Below are 19863 nucleotides of genomic sequence, written 5' to 3' on the forward strand. Positions count from 1 at the left end.
GAGTTCTTAAAGGTTTTGAATTTGGACAAGACCATGGAATCAGTCACATGCTTTGATTCCTAGAGTTACAAAGGAGCTTAGATGTCATCTAGTCCAACTCTTCATTTGAGAAATGAGAAACCAAGCTTTGTGCAGGTGAAGTGACTTGCCCTAGGCCATACAATCAACTAATCACAGAGTCAGGACCAGAAGTCAAGTTTCCTTATTCCCAGATCTGTGCCCCTCCCAAAATCGCCACCATAATCTTCAAGTTGGTTAAGGAGCTCTGGACAAACAGGAAGAAAAACAGAGAGTGGCTGTCCTCTGATCCTATCAAGGAGCAGTAAGAGTCTAAGATACAGGGAGGAATTATAGCTTTTCTGGAATTCATTTTCTTTTCATTTTTTTGGACCGAATTCATTTCCACTGCTTCACAGCACTGTGCTGGGATCTTTCAAAGGAGATGTAATATCAGGGAGAAGATACATATTTAGGGAAAGGACAGTGGGATGAGGGGGGTACTCTAGGAATCCCACGAGACACTTAATGAACCCCAAACAGGTAACAATTTGGAGAATGACGGCTTAAAGATGTCTCAGACTCTCAGGTGATCCTAACATCTGGGCCACAAAAGGAGTTTTTATTTTAGCTCATAAAGGAATTGGATAAAGTGAGAGTTTTAGAAATGGACTGAAAGAGGAGCAGGTCTTAGTCAGAAATGGAAATCTGTGATGATGAAGACACTGATGTAGAAGAAGACTGGGAAGAATTTGAATAAAATGGCTCCACAAAATATACAGTACATGTAAAGCAATACAGTTCATGTCTAAAACTCAGTACATTATTTAAGAGAATGGATTATTTTAAATAGGTATTAAACCATGTACTTTAGAGTGACTAAATAATTATACACAAAAAAAATAATAAAATCAAATTTGAAACTGGAAAATTAAAAAGTAGGATCAAAATACACTGAAGTAGAATTTTTAAAGTGAGAGAAACCCTGTCTGGAAAAATTTAGTAAGACCACCTTTCCTAAAAGATATAGCTCTCCTTGAGGAGCCAAAAACATCCCTTCAATCCCATTCTTCTGAGTTAACAAAATTGAGGCATGAAATCCAATTTCTTGGGAACTGTGGTAATGAAGATCTAGGACTGCCCTTATTGCTTGAGAACTGAATTATGAAGGATTGATGGGCGGTGGAAGAATAAAAACAGACTCGATAAAAGATGGCAGGCTGAAAAGATGGAAAAACATTTCATATTTGTAGTCAGACTGATAGTGGAAGCAAGTTCAAAGTCTTAAGTTGGTATTGCAGACTATTTCATGAATCTGATTTATTTAAATTGTTGTTGAGGTGGCTGACTGAAACTTAAATTTAAGCTGGACTCAATTACACAATTGATGAGTAACTGTTAAGGTACCATAATAACTCAATACTCTCTCTCCTCTCTCTTTCCTGGCAACCCAATGTATCATAATTTGTATTTCATACAGCTTCTTGCAGAAGGTGCTTCTAAGAACCTGTGTGCCTTTGACTGACATAAATAGCCCCCGAAAACAATATCATTTTTGTTGTTGTTATGTGAAAAATGCCGAGTGCTATGTGAGAATTAACACCTCAGCTCCACAAATCCAGCACTGTGACTGCCTGCCTTTGGGTACATCAAGTATTTATTCACCTAAAACAGTCTGTGGACAGATAGTTGCAGACACCTTCCATCTTTGTCTAAAGAAGAAATGTGGGAAAACCCCTGAATAAATAAAATTGTTCTTGTAAGTATTCACTGCTACTTTCCATCATATTACAGGCAGTTTCTATTCTATTGCGTGAAATCCACACCACCTCTAATCACAAACCATAACATGTATGCTGCATTAACTGGACTTTTCCAAAAGGTACCTCCCTGTGGCATCAGCAAGTTTTCAGTGGTCATTGTAGCATGAGTTACTTATCCAAGCTTCCTTGGGGAAGAAAGAACTAGGTATTATAGGCCAGGCTAACGTCGAGTTTTAAAAATAAATTCATCTGTGAATATACATATTAGCCAAAATACATGCCTCTTTAAGAACTTGATGTTTTCGACTTACTTGATATAGTAGGGCACTTTGTTTGGTGAGATGGCTCTCTCCCAGGGACCCTGGACAGAAGCTAAAAAAGGGGGGGGGGGGAAGAAAGGCAAAGAGGTCAAGTTCACAGCAAACAAGAAAGACAGCATTAATCTCCAGAATTACAATTTTACACTGATATTGGTCTGTTTGTTCAGTTGCCCATGAAGACAGGACGGATTAACGTGCTGTTCTGAAGTTTCTGTCCTGATATAAGTGAAATTGAACTCATTCAGGCACAAAGATAAATGCAAAGGTAAAAAAAACACACACAAAAAAACGTTCCACTGCTATACCTATAGAGCAGATAAGAAACTGAATGTGTACAGGTTTTCTCTTATGTGTCTCCATTGGGTGCTGTTCTTATAACACTTCCTGTTGCTGTTTTGCAGTATCTTTTACTGTTTGATTGACTGCGTTTTATTAGTTTAGCAGCTGAAACATCGCTCTATGATATATTTATATTCTAAGTTATTGACACTAAAGTACTCCACTTATCACTCTGATATGCTAGTTTTCCTCTTTATTTGGTTTGAACAGAATTCAATTTCATTTACTGATGACATGTTTTAATTGGTGCCTCAAAAATGTCAGATGACCAGCATGATCTGATTAGAAAAGATAACCCCAAGTGAGAGAATGGCACCTGATACTAGAGTGTAATAAAACTTTGGTGATGAGTGATGGATCCTACAGGTGAAATTAAATTTCACATACTGGGAATTCGTTTCATAACAACTTGATTGTATATCACTCAAATAAATCACTTTTAAATTGTTTTAAATGCTTAACTTGTAGTGCTGTTTTTTTTCTTTTCCAAAGTTGAACAACCTTTTATGTGTGGTTTAATATGATGGGGTTTTTTGGCTTCTTTAAGAGAAAATGATCATGTTAGGAGATATTATACCATTTCCTTAATAATAAAATCTTCCTCCTGAACAGAGTTTTAAGAAACTCCAGTTTTGATAGAGTTGCATCAAGCGTTTAAATATAAGAAGCATTCTTATTAACAAACAGTAATTTTATGTGTATGTCCATCTTTCCCCTGAATTTTCATCCTGCTTCTAAGTTGAAGCACAGCTGATGTTGACCATTACTTCCTCCTATGAAAATCTCCCTTCTAAATTAGTCTCACAGTAAATTCAGTCCACAGTGTATTGAGATGTAAGAAAATGTCAAAGCTAATATATCCTTGACTACACTGCATAATATGAAAGAACAGCTTCTAATAAAACTTTGCCCACTGCCAGACAATTTAAGGGTAATGAAACTATAGATTCTTTGTTTTACATAAGTGATAGAGGGCTCAAATCACTCAGCCTTCAACCAGACATGCTGCTTTGTACCTTGGTGATATGTCATTTAACAGATATAAGACATGAATCTGTATTTAGCTGCTAATTATGCCCTTTCATTTTGGTGGACAGATTTTTAATATGGAGGAAAAAGACATTTATCTGTTGTTTGGAAGTAGTCCCTGCCTTCAAACTCTCCCTTTCTTTTTCTATTGTTCTCTCCTTCACCTTTATCATTATCTGCTCAACTCTCCTCTTGTCCATTATTCTTCTCTAGGACACAATTTTCTTGACCAGATTAGTACAGAGAGTAATAAGACCTGATCTGAGGACTTAGGCTGAATTCCCTGAGCTGACTGGGCAGTCTGCTGTTATGGGAACTTAAAAACCCAAGCCTTCTCTAGCATGAAACATGGTGGAGAGCCAGAGATCATGGCTCCTGGTTGCTCGGGGTGCCTACTTCTTAAAACCATAGCATAAAATCAGAAGGTAGAAGAGAACTCCAGGGAGCACTTGGTCCAGTTTGCGTTGGCTGTATTGCCAAGGCTATGGATGGCTAAGCAGAGAAGGAATGGTTCTTCTTTCCATAAAGATTGCTATGGGCTGAGCTGCACCATTTGTCTGATCATCCTTCTCCAGTTCCCTATTATTCTGCTGTTCAGTCGCTCAGCCGTGTCCAATTCTTTGCGACCCCATAACTGTAGCACGTCCAGCTTCCCTGTCCTTCACCATCTCCTAGAGCTTGGTCAAACTCATGTTCATCGAGTTGGTGATGCCATCCAACCATCTCATCCAGAAAGTCTGATCTGGAGGCTGCTGAGAATGTCCTCTGATAGCAGAAGAGTCTGTTCTACTGGCTGCTGGGTGGGGTGCTGGCTGGGTAGGGGTGCTCTGCCTGAATGCAACAACCTTCAAGCAGAAAATCTAGCAGGAAACAGAGGAAAAGTGGAATGCCTGCTGAGCGAATGGCCAGACCCACACCAGGCATCTATAGTGGACTTTGTACAGTTAAACATTAAAAAGAAAAAAAAATTCCCCAGAAAATGCCAGAGTAGTAGTTAAGAATATGCTTGAACTAAAAAGCTGAATGGATATAATTTTTAAAAAAGTTCTACAAAAAGGTAAGTTCCAGATCAATGTGAAATTTTAAGCTCTTGTAATTGGAGTTTTTATTAATTTTTATAGAGAGTATAGAAATTGTATATGAAAATGGTGAATTTTTTTACCTTCTAAAATAAAAGCTCATTGCCTTTCTGTGTAGCTATTAAACAGATCTGATGGTGAGATTCAGTGAAGCTTTTGTGCTGAAAGATGTTTTTCCCTCTTTGACTCACAATTCATAAATGCACCTAAGCAACTGCTTTGCAGTCATCATTTGAAAGTTGGAAATTTCATACCAAAAAATGTCCTTGATGCAATAAAAAAGAAAAATAACAGCCTTCCTCCATCTTGCCCCTGCCCTCTATCCCTACCACACACACACACATGGCAACTACTTGTTTTAGAAATAACACACAATCAGACATCGGTTCTATGTGATTGGAATCATTACTCCTCCTCAGGAGACTGCTAAAAGGTTGCTGAGCAAAAGCTCGGGGCTGCCAGATTCTGGTCTTGCATATATTCCAAAGTTGGTCAAATACATGGTAACTCTTGTAAGTGTGTTTCATAATTATCATTTCACTTCTCGCAGGAATGCCAATGCCAGCAACAGCTGTTTCTTATCTCAGGGTACCAGTGGAAGCTTGTCATCCCTCACAAAGCTAGTCTACACGATAGGCAGACACATCTCTTATGCCTAACATGTCCATTTTTACTAGCCCATCACATGCAGATTTACTGGCAAACAGTTTTTAATGACGCTGTGCTGTCCTTTGGTATTTTCTTATACAGATGTTTCTATAACTGCTACATGTAATTCCGATGCAGCTTTGTGATTCAGATTCTCAAGGGTAAAAACCATCCATTATCATACGGCAGCAGCACCGCGGGGTATTGTCTACTGAATTTAAATAGCAAACTACACGTGAGTTTATTTATTCCAAAACCAACCTCTGCATTCCCCCTTGGTTACAGAAGCAGTATGATATCAACATCAAGAAAGGGTAACAGTTCTACTTTCAAATCTCTGTCCTCCCTCGAGGTGACAGGATTCAATATCGTGCCCGAGGTGTTTTTGTAAATCACCTACACAGGGCCCACTGTTTCAGGGAAGTTCTCATTTCTACCATTTTCTAATGCATGATGAACAGAATGGGCCAAGGGGAAGCACCCTGGTGTTAAGCCATGTTTTAATCAACACAGGGACCCAACCAGAAAATTAGAAAGAAAGCTAGTATTATTTACCCTGTGCCAAAAGTGCACTCGCTGGAATCCAGACCCTCCTATGTTCAGTAATCTTTCTACCTTTCTTATATTTGGTGGTTTTGGAGTTTAACAACATAACTTGGGTCAAAAGAAAGTGGGGACAGTTTATAAAAATAAATAAAACCCACCAATTCACTGGGGACAAAAGAGAAACCTCACCTGTGGGGGTTATGAAAAAGGCATTGGGGAAGACAGGTCAGCTCAGAAGCATGCGGATTCCAAGAATGGTTTTTACGGACTCAGTCTATCAAGATCGACACTAGAGCAACATTTCTCAACCTTTCCCCACTCTCTTCCCCAATTCCGGGTATCTTTTCTTTCTTTTCAAGAAGATCAACACAGAAAACATCTTTATTTCTCTTTACTGAACTTCCATGTACTAAAGTCTATTTTTTCAGTCTATTTTTTGCTCCTAATCACCTTATGCCACAGATACACTATATCTGTATCAGTTTCTGCATTTTTGTATGTATCTGTGCTTCACATATAAAAAGAATGAGTTTTACATCTCCCCAAAACCAATTTTTGCCCTCTTGGGGGCAATATCACTTTGTTGAAAATTCTTGATCTAGAGGAAGTGATGGGAGGGGTTGGGGGGGAAAGGAAAACCCCTCTCTGTACCTGAAATGTGACTTCAAATAGCTCATTTGATATAGTCAAAGTGACTTGTGAGGTGGGTATTATTATTTTTATTTTGCAGATGATCAAACAGTTAAGATCACATGGGAAGATATGTCTAAGGTCATAAATCAGTAATTATTAGATGGTAATTTTGTTTTTTTTTTTGTAATTTTGGTTTATTACTCAGAGTTAAAGTCAGATGATTCAGGAAGTGGAGAAAACACGGCTATCACATGTCTACTCTGTACCACGCATTGTGCTTCTTAATGTGATCCTTCCAAATGCCCACCATGGTCATGCTATTCCATTGTCACACATAAAGCAACCCAAGCTCAGAAACAGTCAGCAAACTAACTCAGCTAGTAAAGGGTCACACAGCTAGTAACACGTGTACCCCAGATTGCCACCAGGTCTCTTCTTGGTAACAGCATTTGTAACTGTTGGGTGCAGCAGTGTTCCCAAGGTCCTGAGAATGTTAGCTGAGGGTATTCAGGTGAGGCTCCTGGGAAAGTTCTTTCAAAGACTGACTGAACTGAAAGGCAGCTTTGCCCTTTTCCCATCTGCCTTCTTCCTGCCTTGGATGTGATGATGTTCGGAGCTATAGTAACCAGGAGAACAGAAGCCGTCTTGGTTGCAGCTTCCCAGAAACAGACAGGCACAAGGGTCTGAGTGAAAAGAGTTAGAGGCCTGATGGAAGAAGGCACTGGGAGAAGAGCCGGAAGTGGGTCAGGAAAGGGAAGCAAGCTGATCAAGGATGCTTTGCTGCTTTGGGCAGCTGGGGCTCAGGGCAGCTGGGGCTTCAGTGTAGGACACACTTCAGAGTTAGCCCCTGCACGCCTGAAGGGCAAGGGAATGGTGAATTTATCTACTATTGCTCGAGGGCTATTCCTGGAGTGTGGAAGTCTTGAACTCCCTGGCACTTCTGGTATACCCCTTGTGCTGATGAGCAGGTGCTTATGGCCAGAGATGCCCTTAAAGGCAGAGTCACAGGTATGTGTAGTTGCAAGTCTAGTTTTGGTGAGCCTGGCTATGAATGCCAGAGGTGATATGGGTAGGACCCTCACCACTTAGGTTACAGGAGTTATGCACTAAGAATGGCTGAGAAAAAGGGGGGAGGCTCAAGAGGATGAGGATATATGCATACATTTAGCTGACTCACTGTGTTGTATAGCAGAAACACATTAGTAAGCAATTATATTCCAATAAAAAACAAATAAAAATTTTAAAATATATGAGAAATCTGTTTTTTCAACTTTATTTTCTTAAAAGTATTTTATTGTTTGACTTTTTAATTAAAAAATTTAAACTTTTTATTTTATATTGGAGTATCGCCAATGTATAGCAATGTAGTGATAGTTTCAGGCAGACAGCAAAGGGACTCAGCCATACATATGTAACCATTCTCCCCCAAACTCCCCTCCCATTCAGGTCAGATAATATGGAGCAAAGTTCCCTGTACCATATAGCAGGTTCTTGTTGGTTATCTGTTTTAAATATAGCAGTGCATATATGTCCATCCCAAACATCCTAATTATCCCCTCCTCCCATACTTATTCCTGGCAACTGTAAGATTGTTCTCTAAGTATGTGAGTCTATTTTTGTTTTGTAAGCACGTTCATTTGTATCATAGAGAAATCTAGTTCTTGACCAATATGTAGCTATCATTTCACTTTATCTCTGAATTTCTATGTGAGAAACTTAGAGACTCCTACTTTGTGTAAGTCACTGTTATTTGAGTTTTCTGTTACATGCAGCCAAACCTGCTTCTAACTAGCCACTAACTACCCAAACCATCTGTGGTTGCTCATATCATTTTAAATGACTGATCAGTATTCCATTAGTAGAAGTACTGTACTGTATTTTATAAGTTCTCTCTTTGGGACAATTTAGATTGTTTCTAGTTTTTCACTGGTATAAGTAAGGCTACAATGAACATCTCTGTAGATAAATCTTTGCACACATTTTGTTAATTTTCTTAAGTAAAATTCCTAGAAGTATATTTACTTGATTCAAGGATATGAACATTTTAAAGGCACTTTATATAAATTATGTTCTTGCCAACAGGAGTCTTTCTTTACTGGTCAAGGTGGAAAGAGAAAATCCATGGTCCACAACAGGTCAATGACATTCCATTGGTACAATTCTCAAGGCATGTTGGATATATTGTGTAATGCAATGGACTATTTGAAAACATGCCTTTCCCACCTCCTCTTTCCATGAGAGATAATAAACTTTTTGAGATCAGAAAGGCATTCAGCATACTGGCTTTCTACCTCTAATCCCAGCTCAGAGTCTAGAAGGGTATCTGGATTGCTAAGGGTGTCCAGAACACAGATTCAGAAGGGCTGGATTTGAGTCCTGACACCATCATCACTGCATGATCTTAAGCAAGTTTTGTTTTCTCCCTGAGCCTTATTTTTCTTATATACAAAATGGGAATAATGATATCTCCCTTAGTGAAATGTTATCAGGATAAAATGAGAAAATCAATATGAAATTGTTTTGCAAAATGTTAATCACCATACAAATCATGTTGCTATCACATAGTTATGGGATGTTGTCTGAATAGTAGTAGTCCTGGAAACTATCTCTTTGTCTCAACTGGGCAGCATTTGTCTTTCACCTTCAGATCCAGTTTTAACTACTATGAATGTGCCTCATATAGTATAAAGTGGGCCAGAGAGAAAAGTCTTTGAACATTATCTAACTGCCTAGGCTTGTGGTAACTTTTTTCTTCATTTTTGTCTGCCTAGACCAACGCCATCTTCCCAACAGAATCTTCATTCTTAGGTAGACCATTTGTCCATTATTCGTCAGTGTGAATGTTGAGCAGATTAGTTCATAAATGATACAATGGGAAATAGCAGGTCATAGACTGTTTTATAATCAGAGGATTTGAATGATGAAAAGACAAGAAGATTGTTCTTGAGGTACTATATACACAAGAGGTTATACAGATTAGAGGTAGGAGGGTGGAGTTTGAGAGGTACTTCGTAAAAAGTCACAGATGACTCTATACTTCTAAGATGTAGTTAGTAGGCAATTAGGAGTTTCACTGACAGGAAAAATAAACTGGAAGGTGAATTTCAGATAAATTATGTGTTTAGGTTAAAATACTTGGAAGATGAGTCTTTTCACTGAAACTCAAGTGAAAGATCAAGACTGTAAGTACTGGATAGTAGCCGAAGCTATAAAAATGGCTGAACTCTTTTTTTAAAAAAAATTATTTATATTTATTTGGCTCTGCTAGGTCTTGGTTGTGGCATGTGGGATCTAGTTCCCTGACCAGGGATGGAACCCAGGGCCCCTGCATTGGGAGTTCAGAGTCTTAACCACTGGACCACTGGAAAAGACTCATGGCTGGACTCATTTTAAGGAGAGAAGGCTGTCAAAGGAATTGTACCCTGTGGAATGCACCAAAATGGTAGTGGCAATAGAAAAGCTGCCAAAAAGGATAATGTAGAAACTAGAATGAAGTAGGGTGAAACACAAGAAGGATAGCCAGATGGTGAAGTATGAGCTACAGTGGATTCCAATGGACTAAGGGTATAAAAGAGAAATACGTATGGCTCTCAAGATCACTGTTGATCTCGACAGAGCAATTTTATAGGAGTGCTGAAGACTAAATCAGATCAGACAAGTTGATGGAGCAGGTAGATAGAGGGGAAGTAGCAGTATTAGGTCCTAACTACGTGTTGGAGAAATGGTGTATGACAGGAGAATAATGTGAATGCAGCGGGGGATCATCTGAGGGTTAGTCATGCCTCTCTTCTGTCCTATAAACCAGCCTGTTTGATTCATTTATTTATGGAATTTGTTTCTGGTCTCCTTTATAATAATTCTCCAGACCAGAATACTGGAGTGGGTAGCCATTCCCTTCTTCAGGGGATGTTCCCCACCCAGAGATTGGACCCAGCTCTCCTGGATTACAGGTAGATTCTTTACCAGCTGAGTCACAAGGGAAGCCCTTATAATAATTTATTACATGAAAAACTTATTTCAACTTTTTTCACTTCCTAAGGTCATAATCAAGATTATAATACAGGGTTTCAGTTTTCAGTTTAATGTAGTACATTAATAACATGTAGTTATTAATAGAAAATGTATGCATATGTATAGATCATTTTCCCCCACCACAATTGCTTTCTGTATGATTTCTATTTTCTTTTGATGTGATCCATAGAGCTCCTGTAGCCAGAGTAAGTTTTCTGTCATTTAAATGAAAGGTCAAGTTAAATGTAACACTTTCCAAGACATTAAATTAAAATAAGAATAGTATTTTATATATCTATACCATATATCAAAAGTAAAGATTCAATGAAAACTTTAAGATCACTTACTAAACTTTCAAAGATAGGCAGGTTTTCCATAAAGATTTCAACAGCTGAGACAGATGGGCTACATTCCAGAGGGGAAGGTCACGAGAGTGATGAATGAGACCTCTAATGTCTGCCATGGCTGTGAAAATCTTTATGGCTAACTAAAATTCCTCGCGAATAACAACCTGTAAATATTATATGAGCTGTCAGGCAGATAACACTGAGCTCTGAGACCATCGCACATGGTGAACAGAATGCCAGACTGTGGGGTTTGTCAGTAGATTGCCAAGTCATTTAGAAGCTCAGGTTTATATTTGATCTGGGAAGACGAGAGTTCATACTAAAGTCTCTGGCAAGGTGACTGAGTTGTGGAGATAGACACTAGATCTAATATCCAGTGCCTCTGGCTGTACAACCCCACAAAGACCAATATTTGGTAACATGACTCGAGAGAAAAGCTCCTTCAAACTGACTTATACCAAGCTCCAGGAATCTCATTGTGATGATGAAGCCAGTAAGAAAGAAATCAAGCCTCATAAGGCTGATATAGGAGGACAGGTGCCTATGTAAGTTGAGCCATGACTGACTCATGGAGTTTCTGATAATTTCAAACAGAACTGGCGGACTCTATTACCACAGCTATGGTTTTTCCAGTAGTCATGTACGGATGTGAGAGCTGGACCATAAAGAAGACTGAGCACCAAAGAATTGATGCTTTCAAATCGTGGTGCCAGAGAAGACCCTTAAGAGTTCCTTGGACTGCAAGGAGGTCAAATCGGTCAATACTAAAGGAAATCAACCCTGAATATTCACTGGGAGGACTGAGGCTGAAGCTGAAGCTCCAGTACTTTGGCCACCTGATGCGAAGAGCCAACTCATTGGAAAAGACCCTGATTCTGGGAAAGATGGAAGGCAGAAGAAGAAGGGGGTGGCAGAGGATAAGATAGTTAGATAGCATCACTGACTCAAGGAACGTGAATTGGAGCAAACTCCGGGAGATAATGGAGGATGGAGGAGCCTGGCAGGATGCAGTTCATGGGGTTGCAAGGAGACAGACATGACTTAGCAACTGAAAAGTAGTAACATTAACTACTTTCCTCTGCGTAAAGGCAGCTGGGGTCTTTAGGCCATCTGGGTTAGCCAGGTTACTAAGAAGTCAGTGCAATAATGCCAGGTGCCTTCCGTAACTCTCCAGATGTGCTTTTAAAAGACAGCAGGCAGTCAACACCATTTGCTGAATGCTCTCTGTGTGAACGGTATTGCATTAGGCACCAGAGAAATTTCAAGGAAAGTAAAATTTGAAACCTGAGCCAGTGGGGAGCAACTCAGATATTAAAAACCAAGTGATTATAAATGAGATGTATATCCATTTAGAAAGCAAGATAAGAGTGAGAAAAAGCTATGAATATGATAGCAATAAAAGTGATAAGAGGGAGGGAGAAATTAAATTGTGGCCTCAGTTCTTTATTCCACTATAAAAGAATTAAATATCTATACTGGAGATAGCCACAGGACTAGCAGAGTGTATTTCCCAGCCCCTTGACCTTGATCATATGAGTCACTTTGGCCAATGGAGCTTCAGCAGATATGGTAGGAACAGAAGATCATCTTCTTATGCCCTGATGAGTTACCATGAGCACATGACCAGATGGTCTCTGGTCCTTCAGCCCAGACCTCAAACCCCAACACATTTAGGGACAATCAGAACTGATCTAGCAACAAACCTATAGTGCAAGAGGGTGAGACGACAAGGGTGAGAGAGTGAGGGCAAGAAGAACATTAAAGAGATTAAAGAATAGAAAAATATTCACAAGCCAAATCACTCCCATTTCTTACTCTACTAGCCACTTCCTCTACTCTCATCCAAAACATTAATGGGGATTATCCCCTTTAGTCTCTGCAGTTGAGACTTGGAGGTTGCCCTCACTAGCCCCTGGAACCCCTCCTCTGAAGCTGAAATTCTATAGGGGTTATTTAAATTATGTTATTAAACTTCTCTCATCTCAATTTTCTCTTCTGTGACATGGAGACAATAATAATCCTTATTTTGGGAACTTCCCTGGTGGTCCAGTGGTTAAGACTGTGCCTTCCAATGCAGGGGATGTGGGTTTGATTCCTGGTCGGGGAACTAAGATCCCTCAAGACATGGGGCAACGAAGCCTATGCATCACAACTAATGAGCTTGTGGGCCATAACTAGGGAGAAGCCTGCACCATAACTAGAGAAGGCTACCTGTTGCAATGAAGATCCCATGTTCTTCAAATAAGACCCAACACAGACAACAAAAGAAAGAAATATATGTATATTCAAAAACATAATCCTTATTTTATAAGGTTGTTGTAAAGATTAAACAGGTTAATCCATGCAAGATGCTTTGCTCAGCTAGTGTTAAGAGCAGAGAGTGCTCAATTTTTGTTTGTTTTCCTATCCCTAACCTTATTATCATCATAATTTATATAGTGAACTATCAAGATATTTATTCCATTAACTGACTCACTGCCAGTGTGAGGAATCCCAGGGAAACCAAGCAAATGAGAGACTCTATGGTGCTACAGTTACCCTGACTGTTAACCTCCAAATCATGAACCTAGCAAACAACTCCACTAAATAATCCTGCTTTCTCCTTTTCCAGCCAGTTTCTGACTCTTCAAAAAATTGTAGGCAGTTCTCAGAGTAGTAGAAGGTGAAAGAAGACAAATCTCCCTTCTGGCATTCTGAGGCTGGTGTCAACTACAAAAGTCAACTGTGTTTTATCATTCTCTATTAGTATTGTTTAAGAACTGAAAACAAATATTAATAGTGAAGTATTTTTAGGAAGAAACAAAACATTTCATTTTCATGTCTATTTTCAGTTCTGATTTTTAAATTAAATTTCACATCACTAAACTTACAATCTTTTTTGTTCTACTTCAATTGGTGGGTGGTTCATGTTAGAGGAATTACTTGACTTGTCCTAAGACATCAGTTTTGTCATCCTAATTTTGCTCTAAGACAGCAAGGGTTCTAGTGAGCTTCTATGTTGGGCCCCAGGAATAACTGAGGCTTTAGTTTCAAAACTTTCCCTTCTTCTCCTGACACCTCTAAGAGATGCAGCTGCTCCATATTGCCTGGGCCAAGTCTTTTGAATTAGTCTCTTTCCCTTGCTAGCTGGCCTAGGTCAAGTTCCCCATACAAACTTTCACTTTTTACCTTCTGAGACAGAATTCTACTGGGTTTAGCTCACATCATAAATGAGCTCCTTCCATTCCATTCCTCTTCTCATTTTTTCCCAGACATTTCCTGCTCAGATTTTCACTTTCAAGTCAAATTGCCCCCATGTTGACTAATCCTTCAATTATTCTCTCTCTTGTCTGCCTGCTTCTAGCTCATTAAAACATTAGCGCTTCCTAAAACCTATATTTATATTCATTATACATACATAAGAAATCCCTTTCTGGACAAAAGGGCTATAAGGAGACTACGTGTGAAATTGGAAAGGGGGATATTCATCATATCAGAATGGCTAAGGAGAAGGGAGAACCTAATTTGCAAAACTGAATACATCTTGTGACTCTTGCTAAGTGAAATCAAGGGTCAGGTAATCAGAAGCATCCTCTGCTAGATTCCTATCAGATGAAATATTCTCTACCTTGGATTTGCACATAGCCTCAGGGGTCATGCACATTAATACTAGTCAATACGGAACACCTCATTTTCCTCACTGGAGAATTAATTCCTCCTTCCACTCTACTCCCATGACACCCACTATTTCCCACAACTATAGAAGCTCATGATTTTTTAAAATCTCTTTGTATAGCGCTCTTTGTATAGGTCTAACTCAACTGGTTTAGGTCTAACTCAAATGGTTCAGAATTTGAGTGTCCCAAGGCCAGGATTCTGTCTTTCTCATCTTCCTCTTCCAACTGCCTAGTGTTTATGAATAAATACATGAATGAACGAGCAGATGCTATAGGCACAGGAAGTCAGGTCCTGTTGCTTTTTAGCTTAGAACCCTCCAGGTCTGCCCTTCTTACTAAGAACAGATTCCACTTGCTTTGAACTGTAGGAGACAGGACTCTACTTGGTCTGACTCTTGGGTGCTCAGTCACCTGCTCTTATTTATCATCTTGCTTCCTCAGTTTCAGTCATACTAGTCTCTTCATTGTTTCTCAAGCCCCCTAAGGATGCTCCCATCCCAGAGCCTTTACATTTCCTGTTTCCTCTACTTGGAACCCTCTGCACAAACCCCTGTATCTGCCTGCTGTGCTTCCTTGCTTCTTGATGAAATGTCACCACCCTGACCACCCCATTTAAAGTGTTCCTGTCCCCATCACCTCTGACCTCTTTAGCTTGCTTTATCCTTCTTTATCCAGTTTATTAAGATATGATTGCCTTCTCCTATTAAAGTTCAAGCTCCATGAGACAGAACTCATCTTCTAATCACTACTGCTTTCCCAGTTCCTAGAAAGGGTCTGACCTATAGTGGTCACTGAATGGACATTTGTTGAGTGAGAAAATGAATCAGTTCTTAACTGGCTGAAAATATAGGGAAGCTCCTAGCTTTTTCAGGACATTAGGCTAAGTTCTTTTCTATCATATTAGGGTGGGAATAATCTTGCAAGTGTGCCATTATTCATTCAATCAAGGCATCTCCTGCATCTATCTGTCAGGAGTTAGATGTATGCAATTAAAAAAAAAAAGCACAATGCATGTCCTTTATGCTTGTGGTGCTCAGACTCCAACCTGTTTCCTTTTATGATCTACTTTATTGAGTCTGTTTCATTCTAACTCTTGCCTGTCATTGGCATGTATCATGCTGAGCTTTAGGTGTGAGGCAAGGGGCTGATGTAATTTTCTGCTGTCCCCAAAGTCCTTCCCCATTGATGGAGCTCATTGAGGTCAGACACCTTAAATAGCGATCATCATCACATGTGCTGGGCAGAATCATCAACCTCGTTATGAAAGCAAGAGTAAATCAAATTACCCAGTGACCAGCATGAGCTTATGATAAGGCTTTTTTTTTTTTTCTCAGATGCATCTAAATGTCTGTCTGTTACACTGCCCCATCACAGACTGGGTTCCCCAGGTAGTAGACTCTAAGACAAGTTCAGAAAGGAGGGTATTTGGGAAGTCGTGGTGCCTTTGTGATCAACACATATAGAAGGGAGCAGGCATGGCAGCAAAGCTTGGACGCAGGCCCAGAGACAGTCTCCCTCAACCCCTTGGGAACTCTTGAGCTAGAATGTTCAAGTTCTCCTGAGTTGGGCCAAAATGGCCATGTTTCTATACTCCTATATTACTCAGGAGCTGCCTATGGAAGGGGTGTGATCTCGGGCAAGGTAGCTGAGGCGACTCCCAAAGGGACAGACAGTGGAGGGTTGTCTCTTCATTGAAGGGGACCTAGGACTGCAGAAAAGTCATCTCCCATGCTCCCTCAGGCAGAGGTCACTGCACTCAGTCCTTGTGACCTTGTTTTGAGGGCCGCACATCGTCCAGGGGTTGGTGGACAGGAGGCGTCCTCAACCAGGGACAATTCTGGCCTCCAGGAGACATCGGACAGTACCTGGAGACATTTTTGTTGTCACAACTGAGGGAGAGGGGTGTGACTGGTATGGGATGCTACTAATCCTGTAAGGCACACGACAGTCCCCACAACAGACAACTGTCTGGTTTATCATGTCGCTAGTGCCCAAATCAAGAGTGTCTAGTTTCGATCTGGCCTTGGCCTCTGAAATGACCTTCATTGTAAATAGACAGTAAATAAGTGAACCAATCAGCTGCTGCTTAGAGAGCTTGATTGCAATACACAGAGATAAATGCAGAGGGGAGAGAAGTGGGGCGGTTAGGAAAAGTCAGGGGGCTAAAGAAGAAAACGGAAGTCACAAGGCGGGAGAAACTGAGGAAGGAGGAGGAGGGAAGAGAGAAGCTATGGCAGCTGTGATAGTCTGAAGTCCACAGCGGCAAAGGCAAATACAGGGAGAGGCAAACACATCATTGACAGTGAATGTTCTTCCCGATCTGTCCTCAGGTTTCCGTGAATCCTTAAAATGTCCCTCATCACCTAGGCCCATCCCTGTCCCTTCCAGCACATTCTGATGCACACCTGCATTAGACTGAAATCAAGATGCTTGTTACTGCTGCTACCTGCAAGTGTATTTAAAAATTCAAAAGAGTGGCTTTTAAACCAGGAAACATTTCTGTAAGTCTACACAAAAAAACCCAAACACCTTTTGTCCTTACCTCAAAGTTCTCACAAAAGATTATTTTCTACTTCCAAACTGGTTGTGTTCTGAAAATGGAAAACGTCCAAGTGGGAAGAAGAAAAAAAAAAAACAAAACATGAAAGTAATGATTTTTACCCACAGGGATGTGATTCCACCATTTCTGTTTGTGCAAAGCTTTGTATTTTGGGACAGATGACAAAATGCTACCCTAGACCAAATGCACAAATGCCTTCATTTTCTGGGGAGTGTAAAAATATACCTTTCAGAGCCAGCCTTCCACTAAAATAGTGCCCATGTGTCATAAAACTGATCCAGTGCTGTGATGCTGGTCTCCTGGCTCTAAGCCCTCGTGAGGCCCAGAGGAATCTGTCATGAGGAAGAAGATGAAATAGGAAAGAAACAGGTACTTGTCTCAACTCTGCCATGCCACTGGACCCATTTCCACATAGGCAGGTGATGAAGGAGAGGCGCTTAGCTATCAAGGTGAGCATCACCATTGAGCCTGAAAGCCAGTTTCTGCATGGCGTATCATAGGGGCTTCTAAAATCTGCAAGAGGACCATGCTCTGGGTGTCCCACTCAGATTGCCTCTCTCCAGCTGGTGTACCCAATTCCCCGCTGTTGGCAGCACTGGCTGCTATAGTTCCACCACTCTCAGCTCCAGAGGGCTGGAAACTGCCTTGCTGGCCACTACTCCTCACAAATCCATGGCCAATGGAGGGCTGACATGGGGGAGCAGAAGCTCCCTTACCCCGAAATGGGGCCAAGTCTGAGGAGCAATTCATGCTCCAGAGTTCCGGGAGGGACCAGGTAGAAGCAAGTCCCCACTGCCATGTTTAGGCTGAGTCCCTGACCAGTCTTCCCCACCTTATCCTGCTTCCCTCCCTCACACCTGAGAGCTGTTCTCTCAACTGCTGGCTTGTCCAAGCAGGGCTCTGTTTCTGTGGAACGTCACTGAAGGTGACGGTGAGCAACCATCCTCGTATGCCTGGGACTGGGGAGCTTTCCTGGGACATGGGAATGTACACGCTAAAACCAAGAACATCCTGCACAGACCAGAACAAATGGGCCTCCTCTCTAAGGCAGATAGGTATTGGGGTCCTGACCTTTACCTTCTAGGGACTTGGGTGATCTGAGTAACGTTAATACACTTGGTGGTGTTCTGGTCATCCAGTCATGCCAAAAAAGAAAGTCTTGGTTTGCAGTATTTACTAAATTTGGGGGCAGGGGAGCAGTGGGGGTGGTGGATCAATAGTCTCACTATGGCGGCTGATTTCAAGCTCCCAAAGGTGTGTTTAACAATCAGCTCACAATTCCTATAATACACAACAATTGGCTCCCCTGAGCTAGTATAAACCAGTTCCAGTGCAGAAATTCCCACAGGGCAAAACTGATAAATTTTTCTAAGCTTCTTCCTGCATTCCAATAAATGGATGGGTAGGGCCATGTAAAATTTTGTTCCTGTGGATTCTCTCAAGCAAATAAATCTAAGGTCTAAATTAGAGAATATAAATTTGAGCTCAAGGCGAAAGGGCCATAGAAATAGGTTTTGAGAAGAGAGAGTAATGATGAACACCATGACTGCATTCTCTGGGCGCCTGAAAGGCTATCTTTGAACTTAGGGAGACATTACCAGCATCACTGATAAATGGTTTTTAGACAGTATTTCTTCCAAGTTCCCAACACTCAAGACAGCATGTGACTGTTGAAGAAACTGGCTCAAATTATTTTGCCCCGAGATTTTACCTAATGGCTTTAGACGGAAAATCATCTCCTATTTTACCTATGGGTTTCTTTATGACTTTTATCAAGATGGTTTCTTTAAGCTGATCTGAGCTTTAAATGATTGGCCTACTCGTATGTCAAATCCATCCATCCCCCGAGGACAATGGTAGCATAGATTGCAGCACTGGTAAGTGAAATGCCAGCAATTATGAAACGTGCTTAAAGTTTCCCCCACCCCACCCTTTTTATTAAGTGTGTGAGTTGGGGAGGGGGTGGTGAAGGTTTGGCAACTCTCAAGATGGAAACAAGCTTTGTAGCCCTAATGCAGCAAGGAGAAACTGTCAACACTTGGGTTACTTAAACAAGAGAAAAAGAGTGAACCAGGAATTTGATTAAGGCAGTTAAGATTATGAAGCCTGCAAGAAATAAGTGATCAGTTCTTTCTTTTTACAGTGTCTCATAATCTGAGAATGAGATGATCACTCAGTGAAACCCACAGCTTTTAAATTCAGAATAAAGAGTGAAAAGGAAATTTGTCTTCTGGAGTTATAGGAGAGTTTAATACTGCAAGAAGTCACTGTGTTCAGAGCTAGAGAATAAAAAATTTTGCCTTTACTGTTTTTTCCCCCATCATACAAGAAATACAGTAAAAAAAAAAAACACAACAAAACAAACCTGCAAGGGTAAAAAGAAAGTAAAACACAACAGCTGTTTGCATTTTGATGTATTCAATTTTCAGTCTTTTCTTGATATGTACCTTTCTGTTGCTTATCATTTATTTTCTAATATAGTTGTGATTATGTTGTAATTTTGAAGACAGCTTTTCCCCTTAATATATTACATGGCACAGTAGACATTTAGAAAAAGGACTATGTAAAGTTATGAATGCTATTAGACCTTGCTGAAAGGCAACATAAAAGGTCATATTATTTATTGTCTACTATGTGGTAGTCACTATGCTAAATCTCATGCCACTGTGTACTAACAATAGAGGGGAGGAAATTTATCTCCTCTTCTTTTGGGTATAAGACATAATTCATTCTGTGTAGAATTTTACTGAACATTTATCAAGTACAGATACTCTGTTAGATATTGGAGGATATAACTGTCAACAAGACTAAAACCATCCTGTCCTTATATGTTGTTGTTTAGTTGCTTAGTCATGCCTGACTCTCTTGTGACCCCATGGACTATAGCCCGCCAGGCTCCTCTGTCCAGAGGATTCTCCAGGTAAGAATACTGGAG

The 19863-nt window shown here is 40.4% G+C and overlaps 1 protein-coding gene across 7 annotated transcripts in view; it reads right to left on the reverse strand.

Annotated features, from left to right (window-relative positions):
• The window catches only part of DMD (dystrophin), a 2261655-nt gene that overhangs the window by 218018 nt on the left and 2023774 nt on the right, over positions 1-19863 (reverse strand). For all 7 annotated transcript variants that reach the window (XM_070462101.1, XM_070462106.1, XM_070462102.1 and 4 more), the window contains one exon: positions 2072-2132. In XM_070462101.1, coding sequence (XP_070318202.1) covers positions 2072-2132 — 61 coding nt within the window. The remainder of the gene's footprint in view (positions 1-2071; positions 2133-19863) is intronic.

Source organism: Odocoileus virginianus, chromosome X (assembly GCF_023699985.2).
Source record: "Odocoileus virginianus isolate 20LAN1187 ecotype Illinois chromosome X, Ovbor_1.2, whole genome shotgun sequence".
NCBI classification, from domain to species: Eukaryota; Metazoa; Chordata; class Mammalia; order Artiodactyla; family Cervidae; genus Odocoileus; species Odocoileus virginianus.